This window comes from Lampetra planeri, chromosome 8, assembly GCF_965212315.1.
Source record: "Lampetra planeri chromosome 8, kcLamPlan1.2.h2, whole genome shotgun sequence".
In the NCBI taxonomy this organism is placed as follows: Eukaryota; Metazoa; Chordata; class Hyperoartia; order Petromyzontiformes; family Petromyzontidae; genus Lampetra; species Lampetra planeri.
The window spans coordinates 5,453,098-5,480,909 of record NC_136114.1 but is presented as its reverse complement, the minus strand read 5'-3'; the positions used below and the strand labels follow the sequence as shown (position 1 = coordinate 5,480,909).

The following is a 27,812-nucleotide window of genomic DNA, read 5'->3' as shown; positions in this document are numbered from 1 at the left end:
CATGACACACCAAGCACATGTATCAAATGGACAATTTATTTACAGCCACATGATGATCAGATTACCTAATGTGAGTGCAATATCAACAAGCACAATGTAGATATGGATGTGACACGTTACAAAAGAGAATGTGCCATAGTTGTAAAACCAAATATTGCAAATGATTTGTAAAAAAATACTGCTTTATAAAACTGTCTAGGTTACAAAGTATTGTGCTGAATTCGTAAAAGTAAAAATGACAAATGGAATATCCATATGAAAACCAATTAGGCTACATTTAATATTAATTATTGTATCACAAACCTGTTTCTATCTCATGTCCAATAAGTGTTGAACATGTGTTTGATTTAAATGAATTAAACACCATTTCAAAGCCTTCACCCAAGTAAAATCATGTCACAAAAGCACTTCGCTGTGGACAATTTCACCTATTTTTAACAACAGTTGCAGGTTTGACAAACCTGCCAACCAAGTGAAATGGGTGACGCAGTGTTGAGCATTAGAACACATTTATACCAATGTAAAAATGTATCACGAATGGGAAAACTAAGGGAACGGCATTATTTTCAATATTCTACGTCGAATATAAATCATGTCAACATGTTAGTATTCACAGAACTGCATGGAAAACTAAATGTAATAACAAGGTGAAATTGTTTCATGACTATGTTGAACATTAAGGTTTCTGATATATGTGGAAGTGCTGGAATTATCCATCAACTAAGGATTTTTTTTTACACAACTGTTAGCTTGACTTTTGAGGCACAAAATACAACTTTATAAAAAATGGTTCCGTACAATATTTACAACACTGCGTGCGATGTAAACTGAGGTATATAAAATTATAGAAAATGCAATGGAATTCATTACCAAATTGTCCTATCAAAAGCTAAAACGTGTCCTCTTTAAAATGAGTAATGGATGGTGCTCCTCAACATTGGTGGCTCTAAGTGGTGAAAATTAATTCCTCGTAGCAGGAGCACAATGATCCAATACTCTTTACGAAAGAAGATTTATTCATCGTCATTACACATTATTGAGTACTCATTTAAATGTTACATTTAATTTACTCTTTCGTTTCAGTCACGTGTCACCAATGATTATGGTTTAATGCCTACAACACCACAATAACATTGTCCAACCTTTTCACTTCCACATACATCAAGCGGTTCCTACAGACCTGAATTACGAGACGTAATATTTCAAACACGTTGCAGCAAGATATTCAAAAGCAATGTCATTGCTTGCTCATTGTTTACTAAAGAAAACGTTCATATAAAAATGTTCAAACATCGTGAATAGCAAGTAACAAATAAAAAAACATACAAAGTTGAGCATACGTCAATTATTTGTTTTCATAAAAAAAAATATTTTCACTAATTAAAAGACGATTTTAGGAGCGATTTGAGGTCTTAAAACGTTCCCATAACATTAGCACACGATTCATTTGCCAAGACCAATAGAGATCTACAGAAGCATATCATTAAAGTTTCGATCAAACCACAGTAGGCCTACCTCGACAAAGAGGACAGTGGTTGAGCATGTCTTTGGGTGACGATCCCAACTACTGTAGTTTATTAAATAATAAGTCCTTTAATTACCCCGGAAAGCCTCACCAAGCTGCCGAGCCTCAAGAGCAGCAGGAGGGTCTAGCTTGGAATGTTTGGCCAATTCCTCAACTACTTATGGAATAAACAAAAGTACTTGAATAAACAAAGTATGCAACTAATTGAGTGCTTCCACAGATTTCTATTGGCCCGAGCATTGGCACAGATACCCGATTGTGCCAGTATGCACATTCCTACAGCAGCGCGAGCGTACGCATCTCAATGTGCATGTGTACCCCTGTGCGCCGATGCTCATCCCCAACACAGCCGAGCTCCAGCCCTTCATTGCATGACAACCACACGGTCAGTCTGTTTCACAGGTGTACGATGTGGCTGGTTTCGCCAGTGATGCAGGACAGTGGCGCTGCGCCTTATGCAGGCGCTGCCCTCACTGCACCTGCGTGACTATGACATCGGCGTTCGTGACAGCGGTGAGAATGTCACTGGAGAGCAGAGGTGCTGAGCTCTCCATGTGGTCCTCCTTGACGGTGCCCTGCGGTGACAAAACGCAGGGTGCGCTTGAACGGCAGCACCACAGGTGAGCGATTGCAGGAGCAAAATCACCGCATCCTGTGATGCGGCAATACATAACATGCTGTGAAAAATATAATCAATCATCTATCCAGGAAAGTAGACATTCCACCCCTCCTTTATTTAACACCATTACAATTCGAGTTTCAATTTAAAGTTGTTTTGCATTGTACTTCAAGTCTAATATATTGGGGTGTTTCAGTAAGTGACGAGACTTTTAATAACTCATGATTTCAGTAAAAAAATTGTAGTGCAATGGAGCATGACCATGGTATTAATGTGCACATGATTAAATTTGGTGGCGCCTGTGCACAAATACAAGGGATCTGTATACAATAATACAACTTCGATATAGTGAAAAGGTAGATCAACATGATTTACTTATTAAAAGACCTTATGTATTGGTATTAATCGATATAATTAACAGTTGATCCTTCAACTCAATTTGAGGATTTATAAATGTTATCTTGAGCATACGAATGTCTTGTTTTTATCGATGAATGCAGAAAAACTTGCAGAGATGCATTCTACATTACCCAGAGCCATTGGAGGATATCATAAGATCCATGATCACAGATCAAAAGTGAGAATATGTATATATAGCACACCCATATCACATCATGTAGTTCTCAAGGGAATTAAATGCACTGCAAAGAAAATATTAATCAATTGTTGAAATACCATTTTCTTATACAATACAGGTGTCCCTCGATTTGCAAACGGGATGCGATCTTAAAAAAAAACACGCGCAAAATGAAATTTCGTAGATCGGAATGGCTTTCCCCATTAATTTAAAACTAACAAAAATTACACATGTGTTTTGGACAGTTTACCTCCTAACATAAAAAATATACACTTAATATCACTTTTTCTAATACAAAAAAATAATAAACATATTAAGCCGAGTGAATAATTAAAAACAAAAATTTTCCTTTTTTAGGCAACTCGCCAAAATAACCGCATGGTGGAATGAGTGGAAAGGCGACGTGGAGGCAATTACTGTTGCACTGCGGGGGTACCGTGATGCTGCCGTGGATGGATGATGCAGCCTGCTCCCGAGGTGGCTCTTGTTTGATCTCATGGCGGGTGCCGTGTGAGATTTTTATCCCGTGGAAATTCGATTTGTTAATTGAAAAGTGTTCATAATTTGTCAATTGTGTGAATGCGAAATTTCATAAGCCGAACATCCTTAAATCGAGGGATACCTGTGTGATTATTTTAATTTATTGTAACATTTCAGGAGCCTCCCGTATTGGGATGTTTCGCTAATTCCATGATGAGAATTTTACAAGTGAAGATACGACAATCTGGACAAAAACCACACGCATTAGGAAGTACAGTTGAACATTACATACCAATTTCATCAGCCTTATTGCTGTACCAATATGCACATATCTGTGCCATCCACCAACCCTCAACACTGGATTACTGATGTGCACCACCACCACGCCAAGATAAATTACACTTCATTTTAGTTGACTATAAACAACCGGCCAGGTTTAAGGATTAGTCTAAAAATAGATAAGTCATTGTTAGGGTCATGTCAGCTATAGTGACTATAATCAGTCATAGTCAACCTCTAAACAATGTAATTTTTGTGTGACACTATCGATTCCCCGATTGCCCGAAGCCATGACCGTCACAAGGGCAAGTGTCTTGTAAACGAGGAGAGGGATGAGCATGTCTGATATTTGGTCACAACGAAGCATCTTCCAACCACAATAGCCACAGCTAGCCAAACTCTTTGGCTTTCAAAACAGACACAATTGAGACACCAATAGCCGATCATAATTGGAGTAAAATAGAAATCCAAGTGGCTCTCTGTTCAAGTGACCTCATGGCCAGTCCAATTTCCACCACTGGCCCTGACCCAGTGTTTGAAATCCCATATTCTTATTCTGAGGGGGTTAGCCTATCCATGCATTGTAATTTCGTCGATTGTCCACAAAGTAGTACTAACTTGATAATTCCTGCATGGATGCTGGATCGAGTACATGAACATCCAGAAATTTAATGTACAGTATGTCTGATTGGGCCTCAAGCAGATGTCCTTCATACATATCGATAAGGAAGTGTGAATAACATCCTCAATGATGACAGATTACATTTTATAATTGCTATTTTGGTGTCAAGTCCCAAACTAAAAAAATCACAAATGCTGCGGGAGCACTGCTGACCCCCCATCTACAAATTCAATACTCGTTGATTTGAGTTCACAAATCTGCACTGAGACTCACTGCTGAAGTCGCATATTCTATAGCACTTGCATTGTAAAAACTCATTGTTTATATGCATTACCACCACCCTGATCAATAGAAGTCGTGCAGATCTCATGACATTTTTATTTGTATTACACATTATTTAGCCCTTATATACAGTGTAGTGTCAATGCAACATACCTTGAATGGATCTAACCAGTGTGAGTGGTATAATTCAATTAATAGTAAGTCCTACAGTTATTTGCATAATTCTAATCTGAACTTGTTGCAGGAGCTGGGCTGAGAACAGTAATGATGAGATCTCAAGATGACTAACCCAAATCAGAACTGTGTTACTAATTGGCGGTTCTGGAACACACCATCTTGAAGTGGTCTCATGTTTGTACTGGAATCACACCAGCTATTCATTTATGACCGAGCTGACTTAGGGGAGGCCGAGGACCCATTCATATAATCACCAATGATGTTTGCCCTGTCCGGGGTATGGAACTCAGGTTGCTGGGTGTGTAGGGCAGTGTGCAAACACCTGTAATTTCATTGCTCCATCTCTCCTTGGTGCTCATCCTCTTGGAATGCGTTCCCAAGCAATGCCAAATTTAGTGCTCGAGAACGGCGCATGGAAGTAGACATCACAGATCTACCTCTGAGATCCATTTCATTGACTTGTTCCACACGAAGGGAATTCAGCTCTATCACGGAGCGCAAAGTCTGTTTCATGAGTCTCAAACCAATACTTTAAATTCTCAGCAATGTTATTTATCCAATTTAAGTGCGAATCAAAATGTAATGTTTTTTTTGTGCAGTCGTTGGTGACCAGGCTGAGGCCATCAACCCACTACCACTAGATAATCTAATTTAAGCACATGCTTGGATTCAAACCCCAGGATCTTCTCAGTAGTACCAGCTCACTGCTCTCACCCCTGAAGCAACTGACCACTTAAGTAATGCTGCAATCTTAAATTATTCAGTTCAAGTGTCATAACAATACATAGATATAAACAATTGATTCAACAACCACTTTGCATTGGTATTCAATTTGCTTCTTAAAGGAGCATAGAGCCCTAATTGATGTTGATGGAGTGATGAATGTGGACAATGGGCAGAGATTGCAAGCGCATAGCCTAGTGCATCTAATCTAAAGCGAAAGGAAGGAGATACTGTACCTTTTAAAGCATGTTTCTAGCCTACCTTTAGCACTGCTAGCACTCATAGCCATTCTGTTGGACAAATAAAGCAGAAGATGCATTACACACGGGAAAGCAGCTCAAATGGTGACAAAAAGAATGCAAAGCGTATGAGTCAAGCATTGTGGAAGTTGCGCTTTGTAAGGTTTAGGAAAGTAGCAAAGCAAATGTAAGCCCATAGATGAATATATTACTTTGTTTAACCATGCAATTTGACTGATTTCTCAATACAGCCAGATGATGATGTGGTTAATGCATTCAATTCCAAATCAGAAGGCTGGGAGTTAACCCATCTCTGCAGAATTGAGAAAACGAATACAACTTCATTATAAGTCAACTGTGGTTGTGCTACGGAGAGAATGGTCTATACCAGGGGTCGGCAACCTGCGGCTCCGGAGCCGCATGCGGCTCTTTTGAACCTTGACCGCGGCTCCGGGGCGGATGCTAGCGAGGGGAGGAGGCGCACTGTGACACCTGCTCTGGCGTTGCCGCTGCTGACAGGTCGCCGCTCCGCTCCACACTGCCCGCCCGGTGACAGGCAATAACGTTGCCGTTGCTTTGTCACATGTTTGGAAGAAGTAAAAACCTTCCTGGGCAGCAAAGAGCTCACCTTTGCTGAGCTGGAACAGCCAGAGTGGCTGGAAAAATTACATTTTATGGTAGACATGACAGCACATCTAAACACGCTAAATACAACCCTTCAGGGGAAAGGAGGCACAGCCCTGCACATGCTGGAGGAGGTTTTGGCATTCGAGCGCAAGTTGACAGTGTTTGTCAAAGATTTACAGAGAGGTACACTGTCTCACTTTCCCTCTTTGAGAGAGTTCAAACAAAGTCATGATACGATAAATTTGGAATATTTCAAGTCTGCAATCACCACAATGCAAAGTTCGTTTGGGAAACGATTCTGTGAGTTCAGAGAGGAAAAAACGACATTATCCTTCCCTGTCACTCCCCTGGCGATCGATCCATCCCTATTGAATATGACTGCATTTGCAGGTGTAAGTCAACCTGATCTTGAGATGGAACTGGCCGATATAGCCGACAAAGATATATGGGTGTCCAAGTTCAAATGCTTGACCGCTACTCTTGAGGATGTTGCCCGTCAGAAGGCCATTCTGGCTCAGAATCATAAATGGAGTGATATTGAAAACCTTCCCAAACAGGACAAACTTGTATTCGAAACATGGAATGCCATCCCCAACACTTATATAAACATGAAAAAGTATGCATTTGGAGTCCTGTCGATCTTCGGCTCCACAAATGTATGTGAGCAGGTCTTCTCCAACATGAACTATATTAAAAACAAACATCGATCACGCCTCACAGATGACAGCTTGCAAGCCTGTGTGAAAATGAAGGTGACGTCTTACAGCCCTGATGTGCAGACACTGTGCACTGAGGTTCAGGAGCAAAAATCCCATTAACCAGGTAATTTAGCTATTAATTTGCAAAAATATATTTTACATTGTTAAGTGAAAAAGTCCTTTTTTTATTCAGATTGACGGCTGACTGCACGATCCTGTATATAGCAATAAGGTAAGAAACAATATATGCAGTGTTATATTTGTTTTAAATGTTGCAATGGTTTTGCGGCTCCCAGTTTATTTTTTCCTTCGGAAACGGGTCCAAGTGGCTCTTTATGTCTTAAAGGTTGCAGACCCCTGGTCTATACCATAGGAATGTGGAATTTACAGTTGGATCATAGCTGCCAACATATACGAGGACTGCCTCATTTGTTTTGGAGGAAAGTCACTTTGAACGTGATCCCTTAACTGCCATTGAGTTGCATCTGAAACCATGCAAAGAACTGCGCAGTCAGGTTTTAATCAACAGTTACACAGGATAGAAATGTCTGCCACCGCACAGACGACAAATTGATCCTCCCTGATTACAACCTTCTTCAGTGACAAAGTCACCCCTAGAGATCTACGGGGATTTGGCAGTGCTCCATCAGACAAGGTGAATCTATTTCAGTAAAGCTGAAAATCCGTTTCAGTCACACTTCCAATGTACCCAGACCAGGTCTACACCGTTGTTTGGGAAAATAGACCCATCTGGAAAATGTACCCGATATTAAATCTGCCTTTTGAGAGTCTGAGCAGGCAATTAAAACGGTGTAAAGCTCTGTACGATAATTTGAATAAGTTTGGGAAGGCTGGAATATATACAGACCCACCTGTATATATAGCTCATTAACAGTAGCAATTGCGAATCACTCATACAATTTAACTTCCAACTTTAATACAATTTAAAATGGTCAATTGAAAATAATCCTTTAGTATGTAATATGGAGATTTGATCACGAGACCGAGAGAGCAGGTTTTTTTACTCCAATAATTTTAATTATTCCATCAGACCTGTAAATTAAAATAGGCTGTGAAAATACTGAACTGCATTTTCTTTTCCTTCAAATGTATTTCCTTGGCTAAAACTGAAGCTACAGATTTAAATGTGGGCAAGAATTTCACACCATATCAATTTTCCAACGTGAAATATGCAACACAATTTGTACGTAAAATATATGTAAATTGGACCCTGTTAATTTGATTGTGATTAAATGTCACACAAGCATGGAATTATGCAGGATGTTACCAACGATATTACAACTTTTATAGACACAGACGTCAACATTTGAAAACTATAGGGCAAGAATTAAATGCCGAGATAAAACGGTTCTTTGAAATTCCATAAATCTACACTATAGCATTGATATTGATCTGCAAGCTATAATAGTGGGTTAATATTTGTGAAGCAAACCGCAATCTTTTTGAACAAAACTTGAATGAACTGCAAATTACGCATTGCAAGATGTAGGTTTAGGGCTGAAGGCAGATAACATGTGCACTGTGTGATACGCATTAAGGAATTGAATTTTTTTTTATCTTAGTATTAATATGGATCTGCATGGTTTGAATTTCATTTTAACAAAACTAACCATAATTTCAGGCGTCAAGCAAATTTAGTCATGCAATGGCACTTTGTGCCATGCCTAGAAGGGATTTAGCAAATAAAAAAAGATACATCGATGTTTTTTGTATATTTAGTGAGTCCAACTGAGTCGCAGACAATATTCTTTAGAGGCAACACATTTATTTAACATCAAGACGTTAACACAAAGGGGTAACTGCCCCTTTACCAGATACAGCCTAGGGTGGTGACCACCCAGCTAACTACACTATATGTAGGAGTTACAGCTACGAAGGGTCAGACCCTTACTCGGGTCCCCGACCACGTGTTGATGCCTCGTAAGACGTAGAGCTTCCAGCTTGTAGACGTGGAGCTTCCAGCTTGTAGACGTGGAGCTTCCAGCTTGTAGACGTGGAGCTTCCAGCTTGTAGACGTGGAGCTTCCAGCTTGTAGACGTGGAGCTTCCAGCTTGTAGACGTGGAGCTTCCAGCTTGTAGACGTGGAGCTTCCAGCTTGTAGACGTGGAGCTTCCAGCTTGTAGACGTGGAGCTTCCAGCTTGTAGACGTGGAGCTTCCAGCTTGTAGACGTGGAGCTTCCAGCTTGTAGACGTGGAGCTTCCAGCTTGTAGACGTGGAGCTTCCAGCTTGTAGACGTGGAGCTTCCAGCTTGTAGATGTGGAGCTTCCAGCTTGTAGACGTGGAGCTTCCAGCTTGTAGACGTGGAGCTTCCAGCTTGTAGACGTAGAGCTTCCAGCTTGTAGACGTGGAGCTTCCAGCTTGTAGACGTGGAGCTTCCAGCTTGTAGACGTGGAGCTTCCAGCTTGTAGACGTGGAGCTTCCAGCTTGTAGACGTAGAGCTTCCAGCTTGTAGACGTGGAGCTTCCAGCTTGTAGACGTGGAGCTTCCAGCTTGTAGACGTAGTAGAGCTTCCAGCTTGTCAAATGCAGCCACCCCGGTTCCTCTCAGGGACCCACCTTATATCCTCCCAGGTTGGGGCCGCTCCGCCCTCGGCCCCGCCCGCCTTCTCGAGTGTTCTAGCTCCCTCTCGAGAGCTCTTCCTGGACACGTGATCACCCCCTAGCCCCCCACCTGGGGCCTTCTCTGTGGATACTCCGGATCACGTGCCTACGGGGTCAACCAGAGTGCCATGGCCCGGGGCAACCCTGCCCCTGGACTGACACTCTCCCGCTCCCCCTTGTGGGAGCCCACACTACACGCTATGCGTGGTGCCCTCGCTATCCCAGCGCTCCCCAAGCCCCGTTAGGGCTGGTACTACACCCGCCTACGGGGTGTACGCGATGACGGTGCATCACACGCCGTGCTGTGCTAAAGCCGGCATCACACAGCAACCCACCCGGTGCTGTCCGCGATGTAGGGACATCGCACGCCACGGCCCTCCCGGGCCGGCACCATACAGTGACATCCCCGATGTCACTACATCACCCCCCCTTGCTAGCATTCAGCCATCCCGGCTGTCAACTCCCCCTCCAAGCGAACAGGTAAGTGAAATGCAAGAAAAAAACGTGTGCCTCAACAATAACAGGAACAGAAATAAATACCCAAAACCACCTCAATAAAAATTACACTATCCACAAATGTACAAACCAACCAGGGAGAAGGGTGTAAACCAACGAACCCATAACAATAACACATCAACAAGCAAAATAAATGTGTGAAACCTCGGGATCCCCCTCTACCACCACACCTCCCACCTTCTCCGTGTAACAACGCTCGTGAGCTCAATGGCGGCTAGGATCAGCCAATAACCGCCACAACTCAACGAGCGCGACAAACAACAGTCCGTGAGGACGGGCCCCCAGGGGAGGTGGGCTCCCTCACCCTGGAGGTCCCGGGGAGAATGTGCAAATGTTCTGCCGAACCCGACTCCTCACGGAGAGTAGTAGGCCGGGTCGACGGATCCTCTGCGCTCGAAGCCTGCGGACACGGCATGCGCGGCCGCTCGGGAGATGTCAGTCGCGCAGCACCTGGGGGCGGAATAGAATCGCCCCGCTGAGGACCAAACTCAGCGGGCACACACCCCGGCTTGGCAGACACACTCGACACACGGCCCCTGCGATGTGGAGATGAAACGAATTCGCGTGGTGCGATAAGCGGTTTCAGGCGATAGGGATGCACGAACCAACTCCACCGACCCTCTGTAGCCCCCAAATCGAGCGGCTTCCTTAGGCAGAGGGGAACCAACATATGCGGGCCGGGAGGGATTCTCACCGTTCGGCACGCGAGCGCCTGCATTGTAGCGTTAGCCGCACACAAGCGGGTGAGGGAAGGCCAAAATGTCAAACGACAGCCGAATGGCAATTCCAAACGGCCCCGGTCAATGCGGATTTCCAAAGGCATTCTACCAAGGAAATCAGTTCCAAGTAAACATGGAACAGCCAGGGACGTGGCGATAAGAATGTGTCCCGGCAATTTAACGTCAGCGACGCGCACCTCGGCCGTTATCCGACCGATGATACCCAATGAGCTGCCGTTAGCGGTGAAACACGATGCATCAACAGGGTCTAGAACCCGACACTTAGGAGGCAAAATATCTGAGATAGTTGCCGACGCACCCGTGCCGACTAGCATCCTTATTCCCACGCCCTCAATGAACCCGAGCACGGCAGATGAACCCGCGGCCGCAGCCACCACTCGATGGGCCAGCTCTGACCACTGATCCGGTCGGAGCTGACGAACTCCCCGATTACGCATAGGACCCCCCCATACTGATGACGCGAACCGAAACGTCTAGATGGGTGAGGTGAGGCCAGGGGTCGAGTGTGGAGTGCGTGGCGACTCGCCTTCGGGTGGAGGAAAGCGTAGGATGGCGGTGATGCTGGGAGGCACTGTCGTGGTACGCGGCAGCCCGATGACGCAGGCCGCAATTGTAGCAAGTAACATGGCCGCCTCCGGAACGAGACGATGACCTTGGCCGTGGCTGCTCGTCCGTCCACCGCGCGCCATCGTCACGCCGGTCGCCTCCACCCCGAGTCGACGCGCATGCCGAAAGGGGCTCTCTGCTCCATCAGGTGGTCCCGGCTCCGTGCGGGATACGGCACACGTCACTTGCGCCCTGTCCCGTTGTAGAAGTTGCTGGGCTTGGATGCACTTAGTGACCTTGAGAGACGAGATGTCATCATCTTCGGCTGAAAGAATGGTGTGGAAGGTTTTCGCCAAGGCCAGCAGTATCTCTAAGACAAACGCGTCGAACCCATCGTGGTCCATTTTCGGGAAGGCGGCTTTCGCAAGCGCCAAAAGCGCGCTACGGAAGGCGAGGGCAGACTCGGTTCCCCCTTTCCGCCGCGTGGCGAACCTGTGGCGCGTGTCTGCCGGAGGCTCATAGATAGCTGCCCTCTGGTCGCCACTGGTAGTCGCGAACTCTTTAATAAAGGGAAGACGACGACGGAGAGCTGGGATGTCCCTCGGCGCCGATGGCGCATCTTCAATTTTGGCGGGCTGCGCGCTCTGCGCCGGCGACAAAATGGCGGCTGAATGCGCGGCCGAGTTTCCCGCCTGCTGCGAAATGGCAGCGGAGTCGTCGTTCGCGAGCAGCATCGCCGCTCCCTCCTTCACCAGCGAGACCATGGGAATGATCTCCGCGAGAAGCGAAGCCGCAGCGTGGAGGAGCTCCGCGAGGCGACCGTGCGCCTCCCGGAGGGTCGCCTTTGCCGACGGCGAAGCGTCGAGCGTCCAGATGGTGCCCTGCTCCGCTGGCAGCGTCTTTTCCGCATCCTCTGGAGCTGTAGGCGGCGCGAGGTCCTCGTCCTCGCTGTCCGACGTCCTGGTACATGGTCTGCGACGTGTAGACATAGTCTACTGCTAGCTGTATAGACTAGCGTGTTGGCCACTTCCGACACCAGTTGGAGTGAGTCCAACTGAGTCGCAAACGTTTTTCTTTAGAGGCAACACATTTATTTAACATCAACACGTTAACACAAAGGGGTAACTGCCCCTTTCCCAGATACAGCCTAGGGTGGTGACCACCCAGCTAACTACACTATAGGTAGGAGTTACAGCTACAAAGGGTCGGACCGTCACTCGGGTCCCCTACGACGTATTGATGCTTCGTAGGACGTAGAGCTTCCAGCTTGTAGACGTAGAGGTTCCAGCTTGTCGAATTCAGCGACCCCGGTCCCTCTCAGGGACCCACCTTATATCCTCCCGGGTCAGGGCCGCTCCGCCCTCGGCCCCGCCCGCCTTCTCGAGTGTTCTAGCTCCCTCTCGATCCCCCTCGAGAGCTCTCCCTGGACACGTGATCACCCCCTAGCCCCCCACCTGGGGCCTACTCTGTGGACACTCCAGATCACGTGCCTACGGGGTCAACTAGAGTGCCATGGCCCGGGGCAACCCTGCCCCTGGGCTGATACTCTCCCGCTCCCCCTTGTGGGAGCCTGCACTACACGCTATGCGTGGTGCCCATGCTATTCCAGCGCTCACCAAGCCCCGCTAGGGCTGGTACTACACCCACCTACGGGGTGTACGCGATGACGGTGCATCGCACTCCATGCTATGCTAAAGCCGACATCACATAGTAGCCCACCCGGTGCTGTCCCCGATGTAGGAACATCGCACGCCACGGCCCTCTCGGGCCGGCACCATACAGTGACATCCCTGATGTCCCTACATATACAATAGATTCTGACATCCTAAAACAGTGGTTTGGTACTGGCCCGACTCTTGCATACCTTACCACACATTTGCCAAAGTCACATAGCCAAAATCGCAATTCCCTTGTGGAATCCCACACTTGTAAAGTAATGATGAAAACAATGTTTTGACCTCCGACGAACATGATTGCAAATGTACGGTGTGAAAAAAGTTGAACATACATACGTTTATAGGGGGAAATGTATCATCCTGTAGCAATGCACAAAAGAAATTTGGAATATATAAGTTACCACTTCAAAGGGGAGATAAAACATTTTTAAGGTGAGTTGTTATTTTTTTGCCCATTTATGATTTACTTGATACTTCGCTGTGAGCCCTATAGTGGAAAATGCAATACAAATGTATTCATAAGGAGCACACATTTTTCAAGGAAGAGTTTGTGTGATGTCTTCCCTGAACAAACATTTCTACATTTTCCTTGTATGGAGCTGTACACAGGAAATTATGATAATATTGATCAACAATCATCTTTTTTGTCAAGATGGCCTCTTTCCCTTAGTCGTCCAATCGACCCACTTCAACACTCAAGACTCACAAGCAAGTGATGAAATATTTAATGAAACAAGGCACCAGATACTAATAGTTAGAGCGGACATAAATGTAAAGAAATGTTTTATTTTTTAATTGGCCTCATGGAGAACAATCTATTAAAAACACCCTAAAGTCATTTTTTTTCTCTCCCAATATTTTATCCAAACCAGATCACATTTCACCTATAATTGACTTAAACATGTGTAATGAGAGAGCGCCATCTATTGGTTGCTAAAGGGTAACTCGGTAGGCACAATTATGTAACACCATCCGATCCTAAGAGGGAACAGTATCTGGGCCAAAGGTGATGGGCGGAGTCGGGAGAGATGCTTCGGGAACCAATGAGAAGATTCCATGAGAGGGCGTGGCCAGAGGCGGAGCCTAGCCGCGCCCGGGGAAATATAAGCAGGGGCGGAAGAGGACTCGTGGTCGGTGTGGGAGGCCTTGGGTCTGAACTACGCCGCTGCTCGTTGTATTCTCTCTTCGCCAACCGACCACATGGCGGATCCCTAGCGGAGCTCGCCTGATGTTACCATATCGATCCACTAATGAATCGTTCACTCTCCATAGTGAAGGCAAACTTTAAAGCAGCTAAGGTTTTACCTGGTAGCTAAGGTTACCTTTTACCAGGTAAAACCTTAGTTGCTTTATAGTTTGCCTTCATATCCGCATCTCCAGTTTCTTTAGCCTCTTACGCCCAGCCCCGCTCATTCCCATTGCTAGTAAATTTGCCGTGCCTTGACCTCGTCGAGCCTGCAGGGCTCCCCCCAACTCTCTCAACTATATAACCTCTTGTTACAAGCCAGCTCTTTTGCCTACTTCAGCAATTGTTTCTTGCTGTGGTTGTCCCACCTGATGACGAACGCTTGTGTTGCGTCCGATATGTCGTGATTTAATTTATTTAATCTTTTCTGCTCAAATGATTTTTCCGCGGAATTTGAAATATGCGCCCTGCTCTTAAACAGATATTTAACAATGTCCGATGTAATCTTAAACGGTGTCCATTTTTATATTAAAGTTTATGCAGTAAGTACAGTGTTTAACAATGTCCGTCAATTTTTGGGCGCAGAATCGATGTTATGGATTGCAATTTGCGATCCAAAACACCTAAAATACGTCAGCTTTGACGCAACAAAACCATATATGGGCAAAGACACGCCTACTTCCAAGTGTACGCTTTTATTTAACATCAGCTTTGATCGTATTATAGCGCCACGCCCTTTAAGTCTTCCAGTTTTAAACAACAGCTTTTTTAGTCTGGTAAGTAGACAATGACTGATGTACCAAAATGGCGAAATGTTAACTACCTTACTCTTAGTTCTTTCGGTAAAGTCACGTAGGTAAAAAATGCTGCAAATCTGGCTGTGATGGTACCACCTGATGACGGAGACTTGTGTTGCCTCCGAAACGTCGTGATTTTTTTTATTGTTTTATTTTTATTAATTTTAATTTCAGTTTTTTTTTACCTACGTGACTTTACCGAAAGAACTAAGAGTATGAATCCTTGCAGTCACGAAAGCTTCAAATCTAGAGTTAACTACCTTGCCTGGTATACAGGAGGTCGTGGGTTCGATCCCGACCCTAAAGCCTTTATATTGGGGGCTTGCATGTTCTCCCTGTGGTCGTGTGGATTTTTATCCGGATCCTTCGGTTTTTCCCTCCACATTTAGAAACATGTGTTTAAGAGTATTTTGCTTTATAGCTCATCGGATTCCTTTAGTATAAATGAATATTCAAATTTTTATTTGTGGCCAGCTTGCTTCTGGAAAAGAGCTATAGTGGTCAGTGGGCCTTACCTGGTCAAATTAAAAATAGTTAGTAGACTGACTGCCACATGGTAGTCAAGGCATAAATGAGAATCATGAGAATACAATGTCTGAAAATGTGTACTTAAATCCATATTTATAGAAATAAGCAGACTGAGACTTAAAAACCCCTCAATTTGTAATAGCTGCCTGGTTGAATTTCCTTGACTTTTAAAAATGTGGCCATTTTCCATTACTTTTCATAAGATTTATTTTCCAGGAATTTCCATGACCGTGGAACCATGACAACGTGATGATCTTACAGTGTACGTGCTTCCCGATGACGTCACTATGTGCGACATCATCACAACATGCGTGGATGCCACGTGGAATCATCGCTTTGGCCACAAATGCTTTCTATTTAAGACAAAACATTATTTCTCACCGAGCTTTGGGAATCCCTCTAATCAAGTTGGCCAGTTTCAATAGGGTAAGTCCTTAACAGTAATACAACTTGACATTGAAGCTTAATTTATATTGTATCATCTTCATTACGATAAAAAAAATTACAATTCAAGCTAGAAGAATGTTTGCAGGACAGCAGAGCATGATGTAGTGTAAAACAGTTGAAAAGGAGAGGTGCTAATAACCAGGACTTACATTTTCGTTTTCATTCTCCTTGTCGCCTAACGTGTGGAAGCGCCCTCCTTCCCCACGTTGCCTCTGCATGGCGTGCCGATGACGAGACTCGTGCAGGTATTTCTGTGCAAAATGAAAGTGTTATACATGAGTATATGTGTGTGTCTCTCTGCTCACACGATGGAGATGTGATCATCTCCAATGACTGCCCTGAGCAAGTGGTATAATTTTCACACTCACATGACAACAACATTGACTTCACATAAAGCAGCACTTGTTTTATTGGAAAAAATGTGCAAGATTTTTTTTACATTAATTGGTATTTTTACTTTTATCATTTTTTTCATAGCTGAATAAAAATGTATCTCTTAAAGATCTTTAAATTGACACCACTCACCTTTTTAAAAAACCTGGCAGGTCACAAACTTGTCTTGTTGGGTCAAACTTCAGTAGCCTATACGGCAAATTATAATTACCTAAAATGGGTGGTAGTCATCTTTTTCAAATATTGAGTTGTTTACCAAATGTTATTGAAATTGGGTTTGGTCAAATATATTATTGATTGATTTAATATGGGATGACCTGACACAAGTTCAACATGCATACATAAACTAATTTCTTGGGAAGTGCTTGTTGTATTTAGTTTGATGTCCTTCCCCCGCACCTCCGATTAATACGGTTGGCTACATATGGTGCAAAAGAAGTTCAACATACATACAACAGTAGGATGTCCTGACAATTTAATGCTATATTTTATTCCTGGGTAGTGCAGTGCACAACCTACAAGCGGAAAGTTGCAAGTTCAAATCAGGTTCTGTGGTTGACTTTTTTCATCATCCCTCCAGGGTTAATAAAATCAGTACCATTTTAGTGGGAGGTCATTGTTGCACATCCTACCTAGACAATGTTTGTCTTGGCTCTATCTAGACTAATATAATATAATTAGGATAAAAACAGTTAAAGCAAAACATGGACTGCCCACCTTGCGCTCCTTGGGAATTCTGCCCTCTGCCTCGAGCTTGGCGCGTGCCTGCCTGCGCTTCAAGATGCGGTGGTACTGCTTCGCGTTAACGTAGAGAGGCTCCTCCTCCAGCAGCTCAGCGCTCGGGAGGGGGATACGGTGGGCGACCTGTGGCACCTGTCCCGTTGCTCCCGGTACCACTTGCTGAGACACGCACACATGAGCCCAGGCATTTACACATCAGAAGAGGAGTTGGACAAGGTGATACACTTTTACCAAGACTGACTTTTATCTTCTACCAAGGCTGACTTACAATTAGTTTCGTTATGCAATCACATACAAAGATCCCCCACATAGGCTTAACAGACTGTTGGGGCAAGTGCTGTTTTCGGGCACCTATGAAGGCCGGCATGGTAGCGCAGCGCGCTAACCGCTACACTATCACTCCCTAACCAGATACACACACACACACAAATATGCAAGGATGACTATACACCAGAAAACCGATGCACATGCACACACAAGAAAGCTCGGAAACACATTCAACACTTGCAGGCATACAAGCGAACAAACACATGCACACATGAAAATACATACAAATTAAGATACATGACTACACACAAACAGCAACAGTCCTGGTTGGACAAAAGCATTATGACTCTGCCCATCTATTATTCATTTTGTCCTTGAGATTCATTATCTATTTTGAAAATGAGACCTGGTTTATAGAGTTAAACAGTAAAAGCCATGAGTTTCTTTTCACGTAAATTCCATGACGAAATTGATGGAAGAAAAAGACAAATGAATAGTCAGCTCTGTGAAAATGTTTCTGCCGATTAGCAACCACCATGCCTGGCAGGGAGAACTAAAGCTTTTTCATTCTTTGAAAAAACTCTCAAAACCAGTATTTCAGCAGGTAGTTTTATGTTTGCTTAATTCGTTATTGAGTGTTTTTGTGTGTTGACATAAATGATTGAAAGCAGAAGCAGCCTATGCAAAACGAGATAACACTACGAAAATCTTAATGCAAAGGTCAATTTAAATTACTTGTTATGGTGTCATCTACTGCCCACCTCATAGCCATGCAAGATGGGTAAAAGTTACAAGTGCAGCTAAGAAATGTTTTGCTGATGCCACTGCTGGCAGAATGGCTTCCACTTGCAGCTCTTGAAATCCCCTCTGCAAAGTGTTTGGTCTACTCTTCTATGCTGAGCAGACATTTTGTAAGAGGTGTGATTACCTACAATTTAGGCCACGACACGCGATCTTCCGATCAACTGTGGTCTACCCACTTCACGTTTAGTGGCAAGAGGATGGGCGTCACACACAACATAAAATTAGCGCAATCCCCCAACACTACCTTCGTATGTGCTGAATTACAAGCATGCGCCCCACCATGCTTGGGTAAACAACATGCTCAGTGCTGTTGCCATGGCTGTTGCTGTGTGCCCATGCATTGCGTGCCGTGTAACCGCACCATGACCATGCCTCCAGCGTTGACGACGTTTCCAGACACGGGCAAGGTGACGGTGATGGCCTGATTGTTGGTGCTCGTGGACACTGGGCTGCCCCCCGCCTGCATGATCTGGGCACCGGCCAGGCTGGACGCCGGGATGGTGATCACACCTGTAACGGGTACTGCCACTTTAGCGACACCACAAAGTGTAACAATCCAAAATAAAACAAAAAAAGCCCCAGGCAACGATTAACCCGATGAAGGTGCAAAGAAACAGATGTAAATGGGAATAATTACAAGAGACAGTCAAGCACATAAAACAGGTCAGGGGACAAACAAGGACAAAGATTAGAACATTTATACGTATGGCCAGAGCTGTATAAGATTTTCTAAAAAAGTACTTCCATCAAGTGAAATAACATTTTTAAATGCAAAGGTTAAGAACAGCCACAATAATAAACCAGATGCAGAAAATTTATATTAGGACATATTCAAACTGTGGTGAATCTGACTGAAAATCAAATGAGCTGTTTTTAATCAGCATTAGCATAAGCTACTTCAGTTATTCATATATTTATGCCAATAAGTATTTTGTTCTGCCATTTCCCCATTGCCATTTTTTTGTGAGTGGTACCCTTTCTCAAAAAGTGAAGAAATTTAATAAAACATTTACTGGAGTGGTTATGCAAGGGGTTTTCATTACAAATGAAGACTATCTGCTCCTCAAATGTTTTACTCAAATTACATCGAATAGTACCGTCACTGGCTATAAATTATGTTGAATTACTGACGATGTGTGATGAGCATGTAATTACAGCAAGTTCTCCTGAAGGTATTCACTCACAAAAAAACAACTTTTAACACCATCTGCCAAGGCCCTGACTTTAATTTATAACTTCTTATATCGCATGTTTTACAAAATAAATGGGGAGTACTTTAATATTGTAAGCAAATTACTTTGATAAACTAATTAAAATTACGCAATTCCTTATCATGACGTGGCAGACTGGAGATAGAACTATGAAAACATTAATACTGAAAAGAGATTTAATTATTTATCAATGGTGCATTGTCCTTATTAAAATTATACAGGAGAAAAGTTCATATTTAAATTGAATTAATATAGTAGCATGTTCATAAAGTGACTAACAATATCGCACAAAACGATACTTTTAGCAAGGTGGTGTTTGGATTTGTATTGACAGGATAACATGACATTCCCTGTTGACACCTGCTAACATTACAAAACATATAAAGTGGTGTTATTGTACTTACAAGTAACTTATTAGTGGTTCACTGCAGTGTAAAATGAAAATGTGCTCCATAATTATTTTTATGGAAGAGCAACGCACAGAAATGAGCAATTCCATCAATGATATAGGGTCATGGAGATGAACACTGGTTAATTGTTAATTTTAACCTTTTCCAATTCGGATGATGTACGTGCATTGATGAACGTGTATGTCATTAGTTTTTCTTTGGATTCCGTTCCGATGATGTACAATTAAATAAATTAACTTTATCGGTACAAAAGCTCCCACAAGGGCATGCGGGAGGATGTGTGGCACAATTTGGTGGCAGATATCATAGAGTGCGGTCGTGTTGCTACAGTTCTGTAGTGAATACAATGTCTTTCAAAACAATGGTGCTATGCCTCTCTAAATAAAATAAACGTGAACCGCTCGCACTTTCCAAAATTAAGCGGTGAATGGGACCCACCTTGCAATTTGCAGGAGGCTCGGAACGGGAAAGGGTTAAGTGAGGAGACACTTATTACGGTAAAAATACAGGGTGTCTAAAAAAAATGGACCCGATTTGAAATCGCTATATCTCTGCAACCACAAACCACCCATGAATGAAACTCTTTACCACTTGAAAGGGCGGGGCATAGAGAGGGCGGGGCATAGAGAGGGCGGGGCATAGAGAGGGTGCGGCATAGAGAGAGGGCAGGGCATAGAGGAGGGTGGGGCATAGAGAGGAGGGTGGGGCATAGAGAGGAGGGTGGGGCATAGAGAGGGCGGGGTATAGAGAGGGCGGGGCATAGAGAGGGTGCGGCATAGAGAGAGGGCTGGGCATAGAGAGGAGGGTGGGGCATAGAGAGGGCGGGGCATAGAGAGGGCGGGGCATAGAGAGGGTGCGGCATAGAGAGAGGGCTGGGCATAGAGGAGGGTGGGGCATAGAGAGGGTGGGGCATAGAGAGGGCGGGGCATAGAGAGGGCGGGGCATAGAGTTTCAAATGATTACCGCGAGATGCCTCTCCCAGAGCACAAACAGCCCCTAGCCTCAGTCATTCGCAAGACGGTGACCCCGCAACACACAAGGGGCGTTTTGCGTTCTGCAGTTGAGCAAGACTGAATCCGTAATTGCGGTGCAGCGTGCGTTTCAACGGCGTTTTCGCATTGATCCGCCAATGTCAAAGAGCATGGTGGCACAAAAGACCGTGTTTTTGTGCCACCATTAGCGACTAATCTGGATGACCTCAAAACAGAATCAGGGCAGCGGTGACTTCAGTGGAAGACACTTTGAGAAGCGTTTGGGACGAATTCAACTATCGTCTCGATGTTGTCCTACAGCAGGTGAAAGGCACATAGAGCATTCTTAAAATGGTTAGTAAAACTTGATAACTCATTAAACCCTTTGTAACTTTTTGTGTAATTGTAACATGTTGCCATCGTGAAATATACTGCTTTGAAATCGGGTCCATCTTTTTGAAACACCATGTATATTATATTTAATGCATATGAGAAATCTTAGGTATTTTTTCATGGTAGGTTAACAGGATATACGAGATTCTGAAAAAAGCTGCTTCATAATTCAAACGCAACAAAATCTTCCAGAACAATTTTGAGGAAAGAATTGCATTCATCTTACCAATGAATATATGCACAGAAAAGCACATAAAAGCTAACTGAACCACCTATAGCCCAGGTATCTATGCGTGAAGAGAACAAGCCTCAAAATGAGATAGCTAATAGTGTACAAGTACCTTGCTGCAGAATGGTGCCGTCAGCATTAACGGGTTGGTAGACAATGGTCTGCCCCTCCGCTGTTTGTGCCACTTGCTGGCCTTGCACTGTCACGGTCTGCTGTCCCTTTTACCAGTCAGGAAAAGAATGCATTGATTCTCCGTTTAATGCACAATTTGCATAGAATAATACTTTTCACTGTTATCTCCATTATAAAAATTTGAAGTAGCACCATCAATTATCAGGGACATAAGCAAGTAGTTGTAATTCAGCACCGGTGTATTCCTACCTGTGTCTGGCCAGCAGTGACAGCAGTCTGGGGCTGCTGGATGATGATTGGCTGATGTTGCCCTTGCTGCCCCTGTACCTGCAGGGTTTGCCCTCCGTGGATCTGTATCTGCCCCGGTTGCAGCAGCTGAATCTGAGAGGCAGTGAAGGCATTCACACTTGATGAAGGCACGCGCACACACACAATGCATCCGAAAGCAGCCACATGCACCAACATTAATTAAGTGGCTATGTAGCATAGAAAGCAATTCACAAAAATAAAGTTAACAGTCAAAATCTCAGTTGGGCTTTAATTCATCATGACACTTAAAGGGATGATGAGTACTACTCTGTGGAAGTCAATAGTGGTTGCCCTATGGGTAAGACTCACTCCGACTGTGAGTCTGTGTAATTTCCACCACTAGCTCAAGGCTGCCAATGTAGATGAGCACTGCCCCACAGCCATACGAGTGATGATACACTGTGGGTTATGGTTCCATCAATAAGAATTTTGGTGTGCGTGCAGAAGCTAGTGTAGATACCTGCTGGATTCCTTGACCTCCAGACATAGGCAACTGCATAATGGTTTGGCCTTGTCCAGCCATGGCCTGCACCATGATCGGTTGCCCCGTGGATGTGATGAGTTGCCCTCCGCTCACCTGCACCATTAAAGGCTGACACACAAAGTATCACATTAATAAGTTCACTTGGTCTACAATAAACGGTGACATCCACACTGAAGTCTTTATCCAGTCAGTGTTAGCTCCACTGTCACTCATCAGCTTAAATGAAAGGCTTACAAAAATTAAGATAATAAAGTATAACAATCAAAGATTCAAGTACGGAATGATCATATTTTAATTTGAACCTGGAGATGTTATTACATAAGTAATATAACACACCCAAAATATTATGTAAATATATTAATACACACAAAGATGGCCAAATACTTGTTTCGTCTCTTGCTACAAAGCCATTCATGGCAATTAATAACACCAACACAAATCCTTGACATGCATCAAATAAACAAAAAGCAACATCACTACAGCATCTGGTTTGTGGGGATTTTTTCTCTCAAATCTGAGGTAAAGTATGAGTAACAAAAACAGGGTGGGGGGGGGAAACATCTATGAAAATGTGATTACAATAAAGTACGTTTATTTTTCATAGGAAAATCAATTGTTAGTCATAGTTAATCTCGCAGAACCCCAAAATTCAGAATGCTTTGCACAATCAATACCAAATACAAGCACTGTTCTTGCTATCCAAGCGGAACAAAAGGTACAGCAACACAGTTGTATTTATATATATTTAGGAGTTTCCAGGGTTTGGTCTCTCATGTCATGTTGGCTTTAAATTTGCTAACCCTTTTTCAGCTTTCAAATGTTATATTCATAAAATTTGTATCCCCCACACCAAACATATTTTCACTAGTATGTATGTGTTATTGTGTAAAAGTAAATTTTTTTTACATTTGCTAATGTATTGCTACCCTTGAAAAATGGTTTCTAAAAAGTAGCACGTACATCAGCGTGCTACATCTTGAGATGGTCTCATCTAAAATGTATTGTGTTGCATAATTTATATTACAGAGAAGAACACATTGACTTAATAAACAATGTTGCATAGTCAGAGCAAGAAAATTAAATCAAGTTAATATATTAAACTACTAATGTTTAAAAACAAAACATTTAACATACTTGCTGGTCAGTCTTTAATTGATGCTCATTACATAACACTAGTTCGTGGAAACCCTAAATATATATTCGTACGGTATTTCTACACAATGAAATGTTGAACTTGAAAAGCATAAAAGAGAATGGTTTAGTCAAAATGTTGTTCAGCTTTGAGCTGGGCACATTAAAGGCATTATAGTTGTGTAAGCATACTGGTTAAAGTTAATTTGAACAAGTTTCGATACCGAAATATAAACTTACTGTCTTGAAATAGCATATTTTATCTATAAACGTTTTATAAAATATTCGCTTATTAAAATACAAGTAGATACATCTGCTCATTTGTACGAGGGAAACTTAACGATTGTATAAATACATTATATTAATATATAGCATTTCCCATTTTACAATGCATGTCCAAAATAACGTGAATGCAAATGGAGCCAAAACATGCTCAAAACAGTAAACTGTTTCAGATCAGTTACAAATATACGTCAAACATATTTATGATAAAAGAAATCACATTTTATTGAATACTAGTGGGCCTCTATGTTATCTGTTTGCTTCATATCAAAACTAGGAATTGATTTGAGCAACAATGACTGCTTGAAATCATGTGCGCAACTTTTTGCTTCCAATCATGGACATGAAGAAATGCAATAATACACCAGATTGATAAAAAAAAAAATTTCCGCAGACAATCTACAATATATTCAATGATGAGTTCTGCAGATGAACCAAAGACAATTTCCATTCCACATAAACTTCATGCCGATCACATTTTAAATTTGTCAAAAAAGCCATCGGTTGAGAAAATATCCATACCCTCAACTCTAAACTCGAGGACTTTCAAAATCTGCAGCCTGATATGTGTACCAATCACATGGTTGTCATTTATACAAAAAAAAGTGGCTGTACTTTCTTTGACAGCTACGTATTTTAACTTTGTTCCATGAGTCGCTTTGTTAATACGTGTAGGCAACAGGTAATGATCCATTTCCACCAGTGAGAGGATTTGTGGTCACCACACACGAGGAGCAGATACACAATGGGATGCCCAGCCCACCTGCACGGAATGCACTTGTGCCGGCCCACTGCCCGTCGGCGACTGAATCTGCACTGTGGCTACATTGGTGGCCTGTGTGGCGGTCAGGGAGGAGGGCGGTGTCATACATACAGCATGTCTCGCTGGTCACAACCCATGTACAACTAGCACAGAGCACAATAACACACCACAACCTTGTGGATAAATTATATGTCCTCATGCTAACAATTAAATTGGCTTACCAGTCCTTGTTTAATATGTTCATAGAGTATAAGTGCTGCAACAAAACTACAAAGCAGTTTTTTTTAATATGCAAAAATGTTTGAATTAGTAAAGAGGAGCTAATAATTATTCTGTAAACTATAATGATAACCAGCTCTGGTTTTTTATTGTGCATTTGTGCAAATGCAGCACCATCTTTTATTACATCTGCAAAAATCTGGAAAAAAGATACAGCAAACTCGTATGAACTAACATGGGGGATGCTATTTGGCAGATCCTATTCATGTTAATTCACACATCTTATACACTTTATCCACGCTGAAAAGTGTGGAGAAAATATGGATAACAGGATGAACACTTCCAGGTTATTTCCTCTTATCCAATGAAGGGTGCAGATAATAGGTGCGCAGCGCCAAGACAATGCATGCATGGACCTTGATGGGCGCATAGGTAACAGTGTTGATAATAAGGCCTCAGATCAAGTAAGTTTGTCGTTTTACAAATTGCCAGGGTAATGCCACATTCATGATGGTATTTTTGCACAAATCGCACTGACAAGGGTTACAGATGTATTAAGCCTCTTTACTCATTGAAACACCCACTTGAATACATTTTCACCGTGATTAGTACCACAATGTAAATTATCTGGTGCAATAGATTACAACTGTTTTAAGAATGTATACGTAAGCAAATGGTGCATTGGGAGTTGTTTGCAAATAATTACACTTTGTTGACCAAGGTTGTGCTCACAAATAATAATTGTAAAAACACCTGTATGCATTATATATTGCGTCAAAGTATAACGAAACCCAATAAGCTTGAATAAAAAAGCGCATTGTGAGAAAACGTGGTGTGGTGTGGGACAGTACCTGTTGCTGTAATTGGCTTTGAACGATCATTTGCTCTCCCGCCTGACCATTGGCTTGGAATTGCTCCATGGTTTACTTCTTACACAGAAACGATACAAGGGAAAACAAGAAATACAAATCACGACCAAATGTTGGCTACGAACCGTTTTATAAATGGCTTGCTGGACCTGGTGTGCAGTACTGACAAACACCATACATTGTGCCATTTATGTTTGTACCCATAGTTGAAATGGTTAAATCATTAAAATACCCATGTTTTGAAGGCAGTGATGCTGTTTACTTAAAACTAATGTCACTGATAAGTCATCTGAACTGTGCAATACAAAAAACTATCGCCAAAGCTCAGTCAGTTCGGTATATAGTTCAATCGTTACCGTAGTACATTCGAGTATTTCTCTCTGCACTACATATCAAACAGCAGCATGCTGTTATCGAATGATTTCAGGACTTTCTTAAGAATGATATTTATACTAAATTGAGAGCCAATTAGAATACAGAAGATATTTCCCCCAAAAGATTCCATAAATCTCCGTATAAACATGGAGATAGTATGGATTCTCAGATTTGCGGACATTCATGATAGACAATAAAATTATAGAATAATTGAACAAAGACTGCATAGTTGTTTTACGGATAAAGTATCGGCAAAAATGTCTGCAAAACAGAATGGATTTCTTTCAAAGGTTTAAAGTAAATGTAAGTTATTTTTTTAAACCAAACTAAATGAAAAACAGCATATGAACGTATGTGTACGTTGAACTTCCGACGCACAGTACGTAGCCAACCGTGCTTATTGGAGGTGTGTAAGGACAACTAAACACAAAAGGTTGTTCTAAAGAAATGAGATTTCAATCTAGAATTAAAAGTGCATAGCTGCAGTGGCTTCCGAAGTATGCACTTATACGGTAGATGTATAATCAGTGACATGGCTTCAAAACATGGACATTGGAAAATATGCAAGCATAGCATAATAATCAAAGATGCTGGGATTTACAATGAAACATAGAATATTTTTCGGGATTAAATCATTATTTCTGATACAAAAACCAAACTAACAATAAACATAAGCGAACTTCAGCAGGACACACCGCTAGAAACGTCGATTGCTGCATGATAACCAAAGGAAGCAACCTATCTGGGAACGACCGCCACGGAAAGTAAACCATCAACAGTACTATATACTGCACGTATATTGTAATCCAAGCAATTGGACCGTGTTGAATGGAGGCCTTCATCCAGCAGTGGCAAAAAACATGGTTAATGTGACTTTTTTAGATGTATTAATCACCTGATACTGTATATCCCTGAAATGACATTTAATGAAAATACAAATGCAACTTTTATTTCAATGGGCTCATTTGTACTGTGGCTTTTCAGAAAAACGTACATCTTATTACCATACCCGTCAACCCATTTTTTCAGTGCCTAACTTATTACAAACCAATTCAGACCTTATTGGTCACCACGTGCCCTTATACATCTCAACGTTCATCCTACAAAGTCCCATCACAAGGGAAAAATACAAAGACAGGTTTTTTTCCCCGTATTGAAACGGCTGTACGCCGTATGGACCTGGAAACTAAATATCCTTGGACAAGAATACGGATAAACCGTATGGATTGACAGGTATGTATTACTCTTGCCTTGTATGTATGCAAGGGCTGTATTACCCCCCGGATCACTTAAAAAAAAGACTCAACATTGCCCATTCCCATTGTAAACAATTGAGCCGTGTGCCCACATTTCACAGAGGGCCCAAACAGCATGTGGGGGGAGGGGCCAGGCAAGCCGCGCGCTCCTATTGGCCCAGGCCGACACCACGTGACGGCGCAAACCCAATCGAAAGCGCTACACTCACACGCTACAAATAGCAAACAACAAAAACCACGGAGCAACACATGGATGTGTATCGCAGCGATAAGAAATTGTACAAACTCCCCGCACGCCACTGAGCAAAAACTACGATCAATTATCGCCTCGAGGCAACGATACAAGCGAATTTAAAAGAAAGCGACGACCACCGTGGAACGAGCCAACAAGACAAGAGGCCGTCGCCATTTGCAATGATGGGGGGGGGGGGGTGAAAGGCACAAATATCTGGGCGATATTTGAAGTTTCCGCGAGCACGAACTCGAAAGAGTCGGGCGAAGCAAAGTTCCCGTAGGTCATGGTTCGCGTGATGGACGAGTCGCGGCCGAGGGGGACTTACGCCGGTCGGTGCCGCGCTGATTGGTCCGGGGCGGCGCGGCGAGGCGGCGAATCGGATCGCGGACAAAATGGCGACCGAGCGGCGTTGGCTGGCGCGAGCCGTGACGT

The 27,812-nt window shown here is 43.1% G+C and overlaps 1 protein-coding gene across 14 annotated transcripts; it reads right to left on the bottom strand.

Moving 5' to 3' along the window:
* Positions 1–20: 20 nt before the first annotated feature.
* NFYA (nuclear transcription factor Y subunit alpha) lies at positions 21–27,812 on the bottom strand. Of its 14 annotated transcripts, none has more exons than XM_078596757.1 (12): positions 27,706–27,812; positions 25,497–25,571; positions 24,427–24,498; positions 22,227–22,358; positions 21,707–21,838; positions 21,438–21,543; positions 18,473–18,621; positions 17,017–17,199; positions 16,056–16,157; positions 13,285–13,308; positions 5,521–5,574; positions 21–3,445 (listed from the first exon to the last, which is right to left on the bottom strand). In XM_078596757.1, the coding sequence occupies exons 2-11, from the start codon at positions 25,563–25,565 to the stop codon at positions 5,557–5,559; spliced, it is 987 nt and encodes a 328-aa protein (XP_078452883.1). In that variant the 5' UTR covers positions 25,566–25,571; positions 27,706–27,812; the 3' UTR covers positions 21–3,445; positions 5,521–5,556. The 14 variants fall into 14 exon arrangements, with proteins under 14 accessions (XP_078452883.1, XP_078452884.1, XP_078452882.1 ...); XM_078596758.1 differs by having other exon boundaries at positions 21–2,100; XM_078596759.1 differs by having other exon boundaries at positions 2,008–2,100; positions 5,546–5,574.

Coding starts and splice junctions, on each gene's coding strand:
- NFYA (XM_078596748.1), bottom strand. CDS start 25,565: ATGGAGCAATTCCAAGCCAATGGTCAGGCGGGAGAGCAAATGATCGTT. Junction 18,622..21,437: donor CGGCACCATTCTGCAGCAAG/GTACTTGTACAC, acceptor TACCCGTTACAG/GTGTGATCACCATCCCGGCG. Junction 17,200..18,472: donor ACGCTGGAGGCATGGTCATG/GTGCGGTTACAC, acceptor TGCGTGTCTCAG/CAAGTGGTACCGGGAGCAAC.